Source organism: Ptychodera flava, chromosome 10 (assembly GCF_041260155.1).
Source record: "Ptychodera flava strain L36383 chromosome 10, AS_Pfla_20210202, whole genome shotgun sequence".
Lineage (NCBI taxonomy): Eukaryota > Metazoa > Hemichordata > Enteropneusta > Ptychoderidae > Ptychodera > Ptychodera flava.
The window spans coordinates 1498783-1514895 of record NC_091937.1 but is presented as its reverse complement, the minus strand read 5'-3'; the positions used below and the strand labels follow the sequence as shown (position 1 = coordinate 1514895).

Below are 16113 nucleotides of genomic sequence, written 5' to 3'. Positions count from 1 at the left end.
CGCTCAAATTTAATCAGAATTGGTATATACCAGTATGTATTATCAATGATCAACAATAAATATTGTTTCTATCTGTTCAGTGGAGGAAAATTCTACGTTGATGTTATGACAATGATTTCTGCACAGTACAACCAGAAAAACAACAAGAAATATTTAAACCAGAAAAACAAGAATGACAAAAGTAATTAAGGTCTGAAACTTTAGGTACTGGAGGTCAACTTTAGCAACATGCATAGCAGAAACAAGCCCCTCTTAGTTTAGTATAGACGGTCTTCCCCCATCTACTGTCTATGGTTTCAGCTGGTCTGTTAATATGTATCAGTTCATAAACAATGACAGGAAATAAGTCAAGATCAGTGGAGTTGGCCTGTTTCTCACTGGCATGCCTCCTGCAAATTTGCAGGATCTCACTTTTTCTTACCTCATTTGCACATTTTTGACACTGATGTGTTCATTTGAACAAATTCACATCTCAACCCCTGCATCTACCTGTACACCAAATACTGAGATGGTAGCTTTGGCGGTATGGAAGCCTTTGTGTGTGACGGACATACATCCGCACATACCCACAAATATACAGACATATACAGACATGCAAATCAGATGCAAATGAACTGATTCAGCTTATACGATAACCTCACATTGGTATACCAAATGTGAGCTAAAAATGTAAATCATTGCTCCCTACTGTAACTGCTATGATACATGAAGCTGGCTAGGAGTTTGATGGTTATGTTGAACAGTAATAGCCAGTTTAAATAAATCCAAAGACAGGTAGCCACTGGAGTTCACAAACAATTTTATTTTCAGTGATGGAGTTGAACTCCAGCTAGGTTTTATACAGAGTTGGGTTTTAGCAATTCATAAATAAATAGAATTGTACAAGAGTGTGAACAAAACAAAGGACAACATCAATGTTCATGCACTGAGAATCTGATAGTCTTAACTTAAATAAACACACAATAAAACTGGAAAGAACGCTTAAAAATCAGCCATTTTTTTGTAAAATGCCATCTATTATCAATGTCTGAACTTGGGAATCAGGTATCCATCATTATTTGTAATTCTCTCTGTATTGAAAATCTGCTATCACACAGAGCTACTCACACAATACTTATAGTAATGATGTTGTTACTATGGCCACAAAAAGTTAAAATCGGTATGAAACTCAGGTGAAATCGAGATATTTACTTAAATAGCTGTCAACTCTTGCAAACATTTTTCTGGTTGAGCATATGGTACACAACAGAAACTCTGCTGAGTATCAAAATATGACGCAATCAGCTGAACTTTATATTTTGTGAATTTCCATGAAATAAAAAACAAATGCTTGCATCAAATGCAGGAAGTGATACATCTTTTTAAGACAATTAGCTTTCTCCCCTTTTTTGGCAAGATGTACATGTAATTCTTCACTGATAACATCATCAAATGGCATAAAATTACACATCTGTATCAATAATGCAAATTACATCTGTGTCTTTCTTACATACAACGTTTATCAAAACTTATCTCTGAGTTTCATACATGATTTGTTGAATTTTACAGTTCAATGAGCAGCAAACCAATTAGTCTGATAGAGCCTGATAAAGTTGGCAAAAACAAATGTAAAATCTTTGCACTGCATGTATTTTTAAAAGGAAAGCAGATACTGGCATTACCTTTGTGAACATGCATAATATAGATAATAGTTATAAAGAAACCATTATCTAAAACCACTGGCTGTTTAAAGGTTACACTTACATGTTTATTATCAAGAGGGGTAATTAGTATTACCAGAAATATTCCAGTGTAAAGAGAATTACAAACAACATATTTCCCATGCCTCACGGCTAGTGTTAATGAGGTCTGAAAGACGCTAATTTACTAGTTACTCATATCCCCTGTGAACATTAATAGCTAAGAAAAGTTTGTGATACAGTCTGTAGCTTGGTTGCATTTTTCAAAATGTCAAAGAACATGATCAAAAACACTGTTCCAGAAATTATCAACTTTAAAATTCTGAAGCTCAGTTCTTGACTTTCTCACTGTGAAAAACTGTTTAAGTTGAAGTTTTTGCATGTTATGTTTTTGTTTTGCAGATTAATTCTGTTGTAACTCATTTGACTTTGTCCAAAAAGAAGTCTGCATACTTGATACTACTCTTTGTATAGAAACATCAATGATACCAAACCATTATTGCAGGAAGTACCGGTATTATCCACTCAAATTTTCCTTCAAAACTAGATTTAATATACACTCCAGAAAAAAAAGCAAATCTCTGTTGAAGAAGTGTGCAACCTTTACAGGCTCTATGAAGGGATATAGTACAAGAAGACAGCACCAGTTCTGTCTGTCATTATTGTTTGCATAATTTTGTACAAATTCAATTCACCAAGAAAGTAAAAACACCAATGGGACTCCTAAAAGCTGTCCTTTTTGGTGTCAATCATTTGCTGTGAAGAAGGAACAACTGAGAGTTGTCAGTGTCAATCATTTTCTATGAATAAGGATATTGCCAAATTCTGTTCGATCTTATGAGACATTAAAATATCTGCTTTCATTCCTTCAAGATAAACACACAGTGCTGGTCAGTAATCATGCAATTGTTTAGGTTATTTCCTGAGAGAAAAAAGTTGCTCTATTTCCTCATCATGTGACCTACTTAAACCAATGACAAGGCAGCGAGAGTACCATGTGAATTCAAAATACTACACAATGTACTACATCATTCAATCCACAGTCGTCATGGTAAGGCAATATTCTATAAATGTACAAAGACATTCAAATATATGTGAACTATGAAGGAAAACTATGTTTTAGTGAAGCAGTTACCATTAATTTTCAGATTGATGTTACATCCTAATTTTTATTTTCACAGTCTTTGATTTCACAGAATTTGACAAAGTATTGTTTCATTGATTTAAAGCCACTGCAAATGGTGAGTATAGGGATAGTTTGATGTTCAACAACACACAGTTGGAGCAACATAAAGTTCAATGGTTTTGATTATACTTTTGGTCAGGTATATGATTATACCATTGTGCATATCAACCTAACATTGAATCCAACAGTGTTAACTTACTCATAATTAGTAGTTGACCATTCTCTTGATGGCATCTAGACATCTCCATTTATCAGGGAGGTAGAATGGCTCAAATACATGAGGGAATGGTGTATCCCATCCACAAACCCTCTCTATTGGCGCTTCTAAGTTTAAGAAACATTCAGTCTGAAAGAGAATTGAACAGTTTGTTCTGATTTCACTGATTATTTGCTTAAATTGTTGGTGTAATGTACTGGTAGCGTTAATCCTTCATTACAAGTACATCATCACTAAACTTTTTCCAAAAAACGTTGGTGTTAAGCATGAAGAATACTTGTACATGTAGCTTTAGAAAAGATCACTGTTTAGAGATGAACTTTTCTATAAGCTGGACAAACACATGGTGGTTTTGGCAGCATTTCATATTTCTGTATTGTCAGATTCAATAGACCAATCTCTGTTTTGGTATTTCCACTATTCACACAGGGATAAGAAATACAGAGGACAGAAAGTTGAAAACAAGCAATTGGTAATGTGTCTATGTCAAATGGCCAAGATCACAGGTTATTTGCATAACAATATGAACACAAGTTACTGAATACACTGTTTGATCTAAGTAATGTCAAGATTTTACAGTGAACAGTTTGGTTTTACTCTGTGATACACAGACCATAGATTCAGCCCTGCTAATCATGTAATATTTGATTTCAATTTGTAATGTGTATAAGGTGCGGTATTTTGTCTCTTACCTGGATTGTTGAAGCTATCTCTGCTGCAAAGCCACTAGTTAATGGGGCTTCATGGGATACCAGTAATCGTCCAGTTTTAGAAACAGACTGAAATAAAACACAACCTTGTTAGACTGTAATATTGACAGGGGAACAAAGACAATGCATTCATGTGTGCTATGTCTAGTTGATAGAGGTGTGACCTCTTAGCTCTATTGGCTTGCCCACAATTATATATGGGCATAATTAACGAGGTAAAGCATGTGTTGTCATAAGGTCTCCCATCCTACTAAATATAAAGGACATAGCACTTGTGGTTACTTATTTATTGACATAATCGTGTATTTTAGGTAAAAGGTTATCGAGGTCACATGACATTTTGTCAAAAAATTTCTATCCTATAGTCTATCCCTATATACTAAAAATCATACATTTACCTCTATTGGCTTGTTCAAAATTAGATATGCACATAATGAATGAGGTACAATATGTGGCGTCATAAGGTGTCCCATCATACCAAATATGAAGGGTGTAGCACTTGTGGTTCCTGAGTTATGGACAAATATGTATATTTGGGGTCAAAGGTCACTGAGGTCACGTGACATTTTGTCAAAAAAATTGTATTGCTAAGTTTTCCCTACATACCAAAAATCAGACCTCTAGCTCTATTGGCTCGCTCAAAATTAGATATGCACATAATTAATGAGGAACAATATGTGGCGTCATAAGGTGTCCCATCATACCATATATGAAGGATGTAGCACTTGTGGTTACTGAGTTATGGACAAATATGTATATTTGAGGTCAAAGGTCACCAAGGTCACGTGACATTTTGTCAAAAAAATTGTATTGCTAAGTTATCCCTATATACCAAAAATCAGACCTCTAGCTCTATTCGCTAACTCAAAATTAGATATGTGCATAATTAATGAGGTACAATATGTGGCGTCATAAGGTGTCCCATCATACCAAATATGAAGGGTGTAGCATTTGTGGTTACTGAGTTTTGGATAAATATGTATATTTGAGGTCAAAGGTCATTGAGGTCACATTACATTTTATCAAAATAATTGTATTGCTAAGTTATCCCTATATACCAAAAATCAGACCTCTAGCTCTTTGGCTCGCTCAAAATTACATATGTGCATAATTAATGTGGTACAATATGTGGCGTCATAAGGTGTCCCATCATACCAAATATGAAGAGTGTAGCACTTGTGGTTACTGAGTTATGCACAAATATGTATATTTGAGGTCAAAGGTCATTGAGATCACTTGACATTTTGTCAAAAAAATTGTATTGCTAAGTTATCCCTACATACCAAAAATCAGACCTCTGGCTCTATTGGCTCGCTCAAAATTAGATATGCACATAATTAATGAGGTACAATATGTGGTGTCATAAGGTGTCCCATCATACCAAATATGAAGGGTGTAGCATTAGTGATTACTGAGTTATGGACAAATATGTATATTTGAGGTTAAAGGTCACCAAGGTCACGTGACATTTTGTCAAAAAAATTGTATTGCTAAGTTATCCATACATACCAAAAATCAGACCTCTAGCTCTATTGGCTCGCTCAAAATTAGATATGCACATAATTAATGAGGTACAATATGTGGCGTCATAGGGTGTCCCATCATACCATATATGAAAGGTTTACCACTTGTGGTTACTGAGTTATGGACAAATATGTATATTCGAGGTCAAAGGTCACCAAGGTCACATGACATTTTGTCAAAGTGTCTGAGATATCTGCGTGAACGGATGGACTCACGGACTGACATGACCCAATCTATGAGCCCCCTGGACTTTATCAGTGGGGACTAAAGACTGTGTCACTGCATCCTTTTTGCAATATGAATACGATGAGAAACTAAATTTTTATTTATCTTGGCCTTATACATGGGAGCCTATGTACTGCCTTATACATGGGAGTCTATGGACTGCCTTATACATGGGAGTCTATGGACTTCCTTATACATGGGAGTCTATGGACTGCCTTATACATGGGAGTCTATGGACTGCCTTATACATGGGAGTCTATGGTCTGCCTTATACATGGGAGTCTATGGTCTGCCTTATACATGGGAGTCTATGGTCTGCCTTATACATGGGAGTCTATGGAGGTGAAAACTAAAAAGTCCTCTACCATGGCCAAATTTGATCGCATTGTGAAACAAATCGACGTGCATCTGTATGAGGTATGTTACTATCCTTGTACCAAGTTTGAACGAAATCGCTCCAGGCGTCTCTGAGATATCTGCGTGAACGGACGGACGCACGCACGGACGTACGGACATGACCAAACCTATAAGTCCCCGCGGACGGTGTCCGTGGGGACTAAAAATATTGCAATGGCTTTCTGTATAGTGAAGAGATTTACTACACCCAAAGCCTTGATCTCCGTGAGTACAAATCTGAACGAATCATTAGATATTTCACTGTGTATGATACATGTGTCCAACCATATTTCTATCTGCACCTACAGTTTTATGTGATAACTCCAAACAATATTGCTTCAGCAGCAATAACTGCATAAATTACACAATAATCTGCACAATCCCATTTTCATTACATTTCATGAATATCTCATCATCACATCTATTCAAATCTACACAAATTCTGTAGATTCTATGAAGCAAAGTGTGTATCTTATCATCTAGTATTGTTTGGATTATGATAAGACCATCTTTCACAGAGTTATTGTGTTGGTCAATTTCTGAGACGCTGAAATATATAATATACCGTTAAGTATGTGCTTTGTACCTGGGCAACTGTTTCTGTATCCCATGGTAGGATGGTTTGTAGATCTATAAGTTCACAGGATACTCCTAACTTCTCCTGTGCCATCTTGGCTACCTCTCTCAGCACCTGAACTTGTGTTCCCCAGGCAACTAAGGTGACATCACTTCCTATATGGAAAAGTCAGAAAGATTGCTAATTTCTTGTAGCATGCAAAACAATACTCTCAATATCTGAAATACCTACTTAATATAACATTTCGTAAATAAGACTCAACTTATCAGTGTCAACTTCCTGTGAGAGAGACAGATACAAAGAGAGACAAACAAAAAGCATCAACTCTTCTCACACTCTGAACACCTTCAGAAACACTTGTAATCTGGTAACACCAATGTACAAACCTTCAATTAGGATGTCAGCCTTTGATAACGGTATTGTATATTCCTGTACAGGAACTTGTTCCACTGAAAAAATTTAAAAGAATCGTTACATGTTGAGGCTCCTATTGAGAAGATTATTCTGAAAAAGATGAGTGATTCATTAGATAAAAAGGGTAAACTCTAATAAGTACAAGTGATAGAAGATAGTTGCTAGGAATATGAATGTTGGCTTTACAAATGTGAATGTCCCATGGTAAAATGAACACTTAAAACAAGTCATCATTGACTAGACAGTGTCTGCCAATAATTTGCCATATTAGATGCTAACATACTGTTTGTTAACATACATGTGAAAGGGCCATATGAGTTTAAAGTATATGTATAGTCCTTTTCATTTCCTTATAACACAGATATGCTGATTTCAGTTTCTAGTCGAAATGTGCCATCAATAACTAATGGCCAAGTAATAAGTACAGAATGTGTTTGTCTTCAATGGTGAAGTTTACTTATACAACTTTTTCATTTTATGAGTCGGAAAAGTCATACCTACAGGCATAAATCTTGTGCTCACTCAAAATTTATAAAAATTTAATTGAGGCATCTCTATGAAATGGCTCAAGACATGAAAAGTTTAAGGTAGTATGCATCGCAAAAGTAAAAATGACAAACACTGTTGCTCAAACTTTCCTAAATGAAGCTTTCAATCATTCTCTTACCAAATCAAGAATAAAACTTTGGGGAAAAACAAAATTTTCAATTTTCAAAAAAATAAGATGGTGAAAATTTTTCTTACACAAAGAGCTTTAAAATGATTCGAAAAGAATTGTAAATATTTGAAAGTCCAAACATCTGTCCCCGTGGTGAATTCTACTGTAACAATAATATGGCCACAGGCAGCAGTATTGTATCATGTAGAGACATACATTGACTTGCACATGTATGTCACGGCACAGTGTTCTTGTGCTGTCTATGAATAATATCTATTCAGGTATGTTTCAGGAATGACTGTGGCTGGACTGATGAATGAATGAAAGTATGCAGAAAGAATGGACAGAAATATGGAGCAGTTTGCCCAGAGAGGCTGTACACTCCATCTTTTGAATAGTTAATGAGATGCCCCTCATTCATAACCTGTTCACCCCCAATTCCCTGTATACAGGTCCACAATTGCCATTGATAACGATGGGTTTGGGCCAAACCATGGTGGTGAAAGGGTTAAAAAGCTGTGTGCTTTTGCTTTTTTAATTTTATTTTCTGTGTTTGCATATTTTGTACCCTAATTGTGGCCTGGCTTTTTTTCTGTTTTCTGCAATTTTAATGTATATATAGTAAATTTTCATTGCTACAATCCATAATTGTCCATAATTATTGTAATAATAATAATAGTTTGTTTTGGTTCACTCTTAGCATCAGCGGATAAATTGAATCATTGTGTTGGACATGAACAATGATATAAAACATTGCTCTGAAGAGGCAGTAATTTGTTATGATGAGCTAGAATGGTATCTTGATAATCAGGTCAAACACTGACACAGGCTGTTATTATTGTGGGACACATGACAGTTTACCAAGCAATTTTTGAATCTGCTTGCAAAGTTATGAAAAATACTGTTCACTTCACTCATATCTTGATAAATTCATAAATAAATTTGGAACAGCAATATCAAGGCAGTTTCCTAATGACAGGACAACAGTAAATTTCTCATTGTACATGTATGGGTGAATTGATATAAAATATGTTACCTGCTGCTCTATAGAGAATCTTGGGTTCAAAGAATATGCAAGGATTCTGATCTTGAATACAGGACAGCAACAGACCTTTGGCTTGGATAGGACCCCTGGGAATCACCACCTGTTACATGAATGGAAATACAATACTTAAAATATCTACAATATTCATAGATACATGTACAGTCATTAACATTTCATTATATGTACAGTAAATTATTTGTCTGCCAAGTAGCATTAAACAAACAAATCCTACTACTTGTTAAATCAACACCTGTAATCTAAAATGGAAGGTAAAAAATCCAGTTTACATTTGAGTGAAGGCATTTCAACTAAAATGAAAAACTAGTTACAAACTTCCAACTAGCTCAATTTCAAATGTACCAGACAAGCAGCTTCACAGAAGAATAATTTCTTTTAAGAAAAATAAGGAAAATTTATTTGTAAGTTTCCACACAAAGATGCCATGCTTTTTTTAGATAAATTTGAATCAGGTAATTCCTAGGAATATCTGTATTGTATATGAAAGGAATTAGAAAATTTCTACATTTTCTTGATAATTTGCATAGTTTGAGGACTGATATGCTCAGTTGAACAAAGTCAAATGTTTGAGCCATGACACATCTCCCTGACAAACATTAAGGTAATACATGCAGTGGTTCCATGTTCTCAAGTGTCTTCCATAAGGTTATTCACAAAATACGGCCCTGTATGGACGAGGGCTCAGTGAGTGACGTATTGCCAATACGTCACTCACTGAGCCCGAGTCCATACAGGGCCATATTTTGTGTATAACCCTATTATTATACACCTCCCTCCATAATAATATGTCTATAACTCTCGTAAAATAGTTTGTTTACATCCGATAATCGCTAGGTCAAAGGTCAAACAGGCGCGTCATACGTCTCCTGTATTCGGGACTCCGCGTACTATACAAAATACGGAAAGTTATTGGACGGTCAAACTCCCATAGGTTACGGCAGTAGGTGTATAATAAGGTCATACACAAACATACATAGAGATATACATGTATGGCAAATGATCCAAATAGCTGCCAATAATACTATACATACATGTATACATATACATATACTATATACATATGCTATACATATGCATAGCTGGTTGGAGCTCCACATAAAAAAGTGTACCATAACACAATTTGTTCTTTGGTACGGTGTAACATAGATAGTGAAATTATTCATAATTATCCTTGATTTGACATATTGGATATGCACTACCAGAGTGCAATTCCATACAGATTCCCAGCAAATGTTTCTACAGTCAGTCCCAAAAAATGTCACATTTGACTTTGATCTACAGGAAATTCCCACTTATTAAGTACAGCTAAACATAACAGCAATGACCTTTTCAGACACATTCACTTACTTTTAACATTTTTAACCAAAAATTATTAAGTACTGCCTTCAACACATGCATCTTGATAAATTGTCTTCAAATCAATGCATACCTATCATCTATATGCACAGACTGACCTTGCCACCACTCTGTCACCAATGACAAGATGGAATTGCATCATGAATAAACCTGACATATCAATTTTCTATCAACAGTTTGCAGTGTGGCCAATATTTACTAATTTCCTGTGTCAGATGAGATTGTCCATGATAAAATGTTATAAATCTGTCAGAAATGGCAGACAGATAATTACTGGCAATACTATGAATCTGATTGCAATGGCGACATTGATATTCAACCATGTAACAGTTTACTGAAGTATCATCAGAGACAATACTTTCATTGCATTTGAAATTCATCAATTTTGAGACAGCCAGCCTGATAGATATCTATGCATTTGCTTATTACTAATGAATGTAATACTCCTACCAACCATACTATGACAGAACCCCATGGCGAGCGAGTGCAAGCGCGCCGTACCAGCGGTATTTGCACGAGTGTTTGCGGGGGATCCGGCGGTCGTGCTTTCACGAGCGCAGCGAGTGAAAGGACAGCCGGATTCAACGCAAACACGAGTGCAAATACCCCAGGTACGGCAAGCTTGCTCGCTCGCCATGGGGTTCTGTTATTATTAGTCCCCACGACACCGTCCGGGGGGACTTATAGGTTTGGTCATGTCCGTGCGTGCGTCCGTGCGTGCGTGCGTGCGTGCGTGTGTGTGTGCGTGCGTCCGTCCGTCCGTTCACGCAGATATCTCAGAGATGCAATAAGCGATTTCATTCAAACTTGGTACAAGGATTACTTCATATGTCATACAGATGCACGTCGATTTGTTTTGTGATACGATCCAATATGGCCGCCAGGCGGCCATTTTATTACGATTTTTTCATGTACAGAGCCATAACTCAGACATGTTTCAACCGATTTTATTCAAAGTTGGTACAAGGACATTGACCAATGTCATAGATATGCACGTCAATTTGTTTTATGATACGATCCAATATGGCCGCCAGGCGGCCATTTTATTACAATTTTTTCATGTACAGAGCCATAACTCAGACATGTTTCAACCAATTTTATTCAAAGTTGGTACAAGTACATTGACTGATGTCATAGATATGCACGTCAATTTGTTATGTGATACGATCCAATATGGCCGCCAGGCGGCCATTTTATTACGATTTTTTCATGTACAGAGCCATAACTCAGACATGTTTCAACCGATTTTATTCAAAGTTGGTACAAGGACATTGACCAATGTCATAGACATGCACATCAATTTGGTTTGTGATACGATCCAATATGGCCGCCAGGCGGCCATTTTATTACGATTTTTTCATGTACAGAGCCATAACTCAGGCATACCTCAACCAATTTTATTCAAAGTTGGTACAAGGATATCGACCTATGTAATATATAATAATTATATATGCACATTGATTTGTTTCGTGAAACGATCCAATATGGTCGCTGTGTGGCCATTTTATTACGTTTTTTTCATGTACAGAACCATAACACAGACATGTATCAAGCAAATTTATTCAAAGTTGGTACAAGGAGATTGACTTATGTCATATATATGCACGTCAATTTGTTTGTGATACGATCCAATATGGCTGCCGTAAGACATTTTGTCATGATTTTTTCATGTACAGAGCCATAACTCAGGCATATCTCAACGATTTTATTTAAAGTTGATACAAGGACATTAAGCTATGTTATACATATGTATGTCATTTTGTTTCATGATATTATCCAATATGGCTGCATGGCAGCCATTTTGTTACAATTTTTTTGTGTCCTTAGCCAAAACTTGGGCATGTCTCAACTAATTTTATTCACCGATTTTATTCATTGTACAAGGACATTGACCTATGTCATACATATGCACATTGATTTGTTTTATGATACAATCCAATATGGCCACCGTGTGGCCATTTTTTCCCGATTTTTTCATGTCCGAAACCATAACTCAGACATGTATCAAGCAAATTTATTCAAAGTTGGTACAAGGACATTGACTTATTTATACATATGTATGTCGATTGGTTTCACGAGATGGTCCAATATGGCCACATGGTAGCAATTTTGTTATGGTTGTTTCATGTCGAGAGCCATAACTCTGGCAAGTCTCAACTGATCTTATTCAAAGTTGGTACATGTACATTGACTTACGTCATACATATACATGTTGATTTTTTAAACAGTAAGATCAAATATCGCTGCATGGCGGTGATTTTGTTACAATTTTCAAATGTACAGAGCCATAACTCAGACATATTTCCACCAGTATCATTCAAAGTTGGTACAAGGACATTGACCTATTTCATACATATGCTCATCAATTTGTTTCACGTCATGTAGCAGTAACATGTCAATTATTGAAGTTTCGTAAGTAGGCTGATATGTCAAGAAATACATACTGCATCAAATTCATGAAACTTTATACAGATGTTACTGATGTTAAGCTCACATTGCTTTAACATTGAAAAAGACATTTATCAGTGTCATTTTAATTAATTTGTAATTGCATAAGTAATGAACTTTCCTAGTTAGGGTGATATAGCCACAAATTAATACAACATCAAATGTGATGAAACTTGGTACAGAAGCAGATCTCAGAGTGTTGTAAATACTGCATCAAACTTTATGAAATATGGTACCAGTGATAATCTGTCAAGTGTTAGAATTGTATGCAAAAATGTTTTGCAACATCCTGTTGATTAATTTCTAGTTGACTCATTTTCTGAACTTTAGGATGGTGGCCTTCATGGGTTTTATGTTTTCATCACCATGGAACTCATTCTTGGCCATTGAGCGCCATCTGTATCAAAGTATTTTTATCACAGACCTAATTAATGAAGAGGACTTTATCCTCTCTGAGGACCTGTAATCAAAGTACCCATTAACAAGTGGGGACTGTGTCATCAACGATGACTTGTTACATATGTTTCCCCCTGTTTATTTTATCGAGAAAACAAAGGAACTAAAAACACAAGCGAACACATTTTAAATAGTTTACGCGACACACATTGAAAGAGCAAGGATCACGCGCTGTTCTATTCATTTGCATGCAGGTATGGAATAATGTTTTTGGTATTTGCACTGCAGTGCAAATACCGGTAGTACGCGCGCGCTTCGATGCAAGTAAACTGTGGTACATATGTAATACTAAATAGTATTGTAGGTGTACAAAAAGGGTACAGAGGTTCATTGACATTCTTAATTCTCAATCTAAATAGACAATGCCATTCTTTCAGAGACAAAAATGACAAAATTGTCAAATAAGAACAACCAAGTCACTTGATCTTGGGAGTTAGTCAGGCCTTGCAATAAATACTGTGATATCATTCTTTGATTGATGGTTTTAACTTTTATAGATTAGCCATGAATGCAAAAATTGTTGTTCTGTGGAAATTAACATTATGAATCAGTCAGTGTCATGGTCTCTACTGCATCAATCAGCTGTCATTGTCTTTGATCAAGAGTGCATGACCTGTGTAAAAGTGCTGAATAAACTCAATCGCAAGACCTTGCAACAAGGATTTCCTTCTTGTACAAATGTACTAACATTTACAAACAGAAGAAAAGTAACCATACATGTAGTTCTAAAGCTGTTTACTGATGTTCTTCACCGAACCTTAGAAATACAGATTCCTGCCAAGAAGCTGTGAGGTTATCACGAAAATGTCACAAAGGATGCAAGAGGATATTGGTGCAGCATTTTGCCTGGCATAAAGCAGGACAATGTGCAGCACCAATGTCTGAGGGTATCCTTTGCAGTATTTTTGTAATAACATCATTATTATACATCCTACATGCGTGACTTGGGTATCAAATGGTCTGGATATTGATAGTTTTAACGCAAGTTCAACATTTTTTTTTTCAATTTATAGCGCAAATATGGAATGCTAGCTTGTACATGCTTAGGTAGGTACATGTAGGTAGGTAGATAGGTAGGTAGGATACATGTACACTATACCATGCATAATCCTATTATGAATTAACTCAATGTGCATGTGTCTGCTATGATGTGCTGTCCATATGGAAAGAATAAATGGTAAATCTGGGAATGAAAGTAAAGAAGAATACCAATGGTTTGTACTTCAAGCCACAGTGGAAGGCATTTCACTTGTTTAGTAAAGAGTCATCAATGACTTCTTTATTGTAACACCACCAAGTGACTTTGAGATGTATTTTGATTAAAAGCTTGGAGTTAAAAGTTCAGAACAAAACCTGATGAAGGAATGTATGAACCACAAGGTAGATTGATTTTCGCAAAGTATTGTGTGTCACTTTTTCACATGAAGATTCAATTAGGGAATTAGACAAAGCGGTGATACATTTCTAAAACCTGGACAGCCATCATGAGTGACAAGCCCAATGTTTTGCTACAACATGTTGAATTAGGACTGCACATGAAGATTCAATTAGGGAATTAGACAAAGCGGTGATACATTTCTAAAACCTGGACAGCCATCATGAGTGACAAGCCCAATGTCTTGCTACAACATGTTGAATTAGGACTGCAATTGTATAGGATCTGCAACAGTGCTACGTGAAGCAAGTGTGTATACATGTAGATCACCGGTATGAACACCTCTTTCAGTATTCTACTTCCAGTAAATGTTACAATCACCTCAAATATAATAATTTTACCGCGCGCTCTCATTGATTTATCAATTTACAAGCAGGGTACCACCATCCAACCGCATGGGTCCGTTTCTTCCCACTGGCTACCCCGCGCGTGATGCATCTGGTACATCGTTTGAGTGAAGTGGGTTGCAACTTCAAAATTCAGCGCACCAATCACAGAGCGTGTCACACATGTTACAAACACAGACGAGACTAAGGTGGCACTGGCCAAATGCTGAATATACAACTGCAACAGTAGGTCCAACACAGTTACTTGGCAAGGTATAACTGTTATACCTTGCTGGTGCGCTTGTTGTTGACTTTGTCACAGTTAATCCGGTGATAATCTGGTGACAGCGTCCACAGATTAGTCATTTACCCTTGCTTACTTTGGCAAATTAGGCACTCAAACTCATCAAATAATAGACTAAATTACTACCTTGCTTGCTTGGCAAATTAGGCAATCAAACTGGTCAGATAATAGATGCAGCATGCTGATAAAACGTTTACGCAAGATTGTCAAGGGCAGTGCAAGACCAAAACACCAGAGTTTGGTAGAATAAACCTTTATTAGCAAAACAACAAAACACCTACCAACGTACCCCTGGGGATGGACACATAGGCTACCCCCTATGCTATGACAGTGCAAGGGACACAGATTACAAAAAGTGATGATACTGATTTGGCAAAGTACAAGATATGCTCTAATGAGGCTTGTTTTAAAGATAATTTTCTGAACATAAACGCTACTCTTTTGATTATCTCTATGCATTTCATCACATAATTAGCCCTTAAATGTGTATTTTTCCACCGTCTATACACTCTCTATCTCAACATTGACTTGCTATGCTAGTTGAGGGACCTTGCACTGGTACATAACTATTGTACCTCTGCTACCATGAGCTCTTGTCCATCCAGAACAATTACTGCACTGATATAACATCATTTGTAATTAAGGATATCAGAATCACCATAATCTGTATAATGGTCTGCAGCTCCATGTCAGCACACATGCATTTCATCAACTTGGAGAAAGACATGATGAGAGTTCTACTTAATGATGGTCCTACTTCAATTTACAAGTCACAAATGTCCCATGGACCTGGTAATGCATTACCTTGAATGGAACTGAGTATTGGACCAGTTTAGTGTCATATTCTACACTAAATACTTGGAAGTCACATTAAAATTTTTACCACAGACCTGTCCAGAGAGTTGGCAATCATAATATGTAGTTGAGGGACATTGTTGAAAGTGTCTACACAGTGTGTCAGTATGAAACTTACAGACAAGGGATTAGCATCACTTGTACCTGAAGTTGTGATTTGTATTTGCAGTTGTGATTTGTGATTTGTAACTGTAGTTGCGATTTGTGATTTGTATTTGCAGTTGTGACATGTGACTTCTTCGTGGATAAGAACTTCTTCGTGAATAAGAACTTGGTTGAAATTC

General features: G+C 36.3%; 1 protein-coding gene across 1 annotated transcript in view; it reads right to left on the bottom strand.

Annotated features, from left to right (window-relative positions):
- Nucleotides 1–782: 782 nt before the first annotated feature.
- The window catches only part of LOC139141715 (2-oxoisovalerate dehydrogenase subunit beta, mitochondrial-like), a 39179-nt gene continuing 23848 nt past the window's right edge, over nucleotides 783–16113 (bottom strand). The window contains exons 6-10 of the mRNA XM_070711324.1: nucleotides 8623–8731; nucleotides 6901–6963; nucleotides 6524–6669; nucleotides 3775–3861; nucleotides 783–3211 (exon numbers count right to left, since the gene is read on the bottom strand). Of these exons, the coding sequence (XP_070567425.1) occupies nucleotides 3071–3211; nucleotides 3775–3861; nucleotides 6524–6669; nucleotides 6901–6963; nucleotides 8623–8731 (546 nt within the window). The 3' untranslated portion in view covers nucleotides 783–3070. The remainder of the gene's footprint in view (nucleotides 3212–3774; nucleotides 3862–6523; nucleotides 6670–6900; nucleotides 6964–8622; nucleotides 8732–16113) is intronic.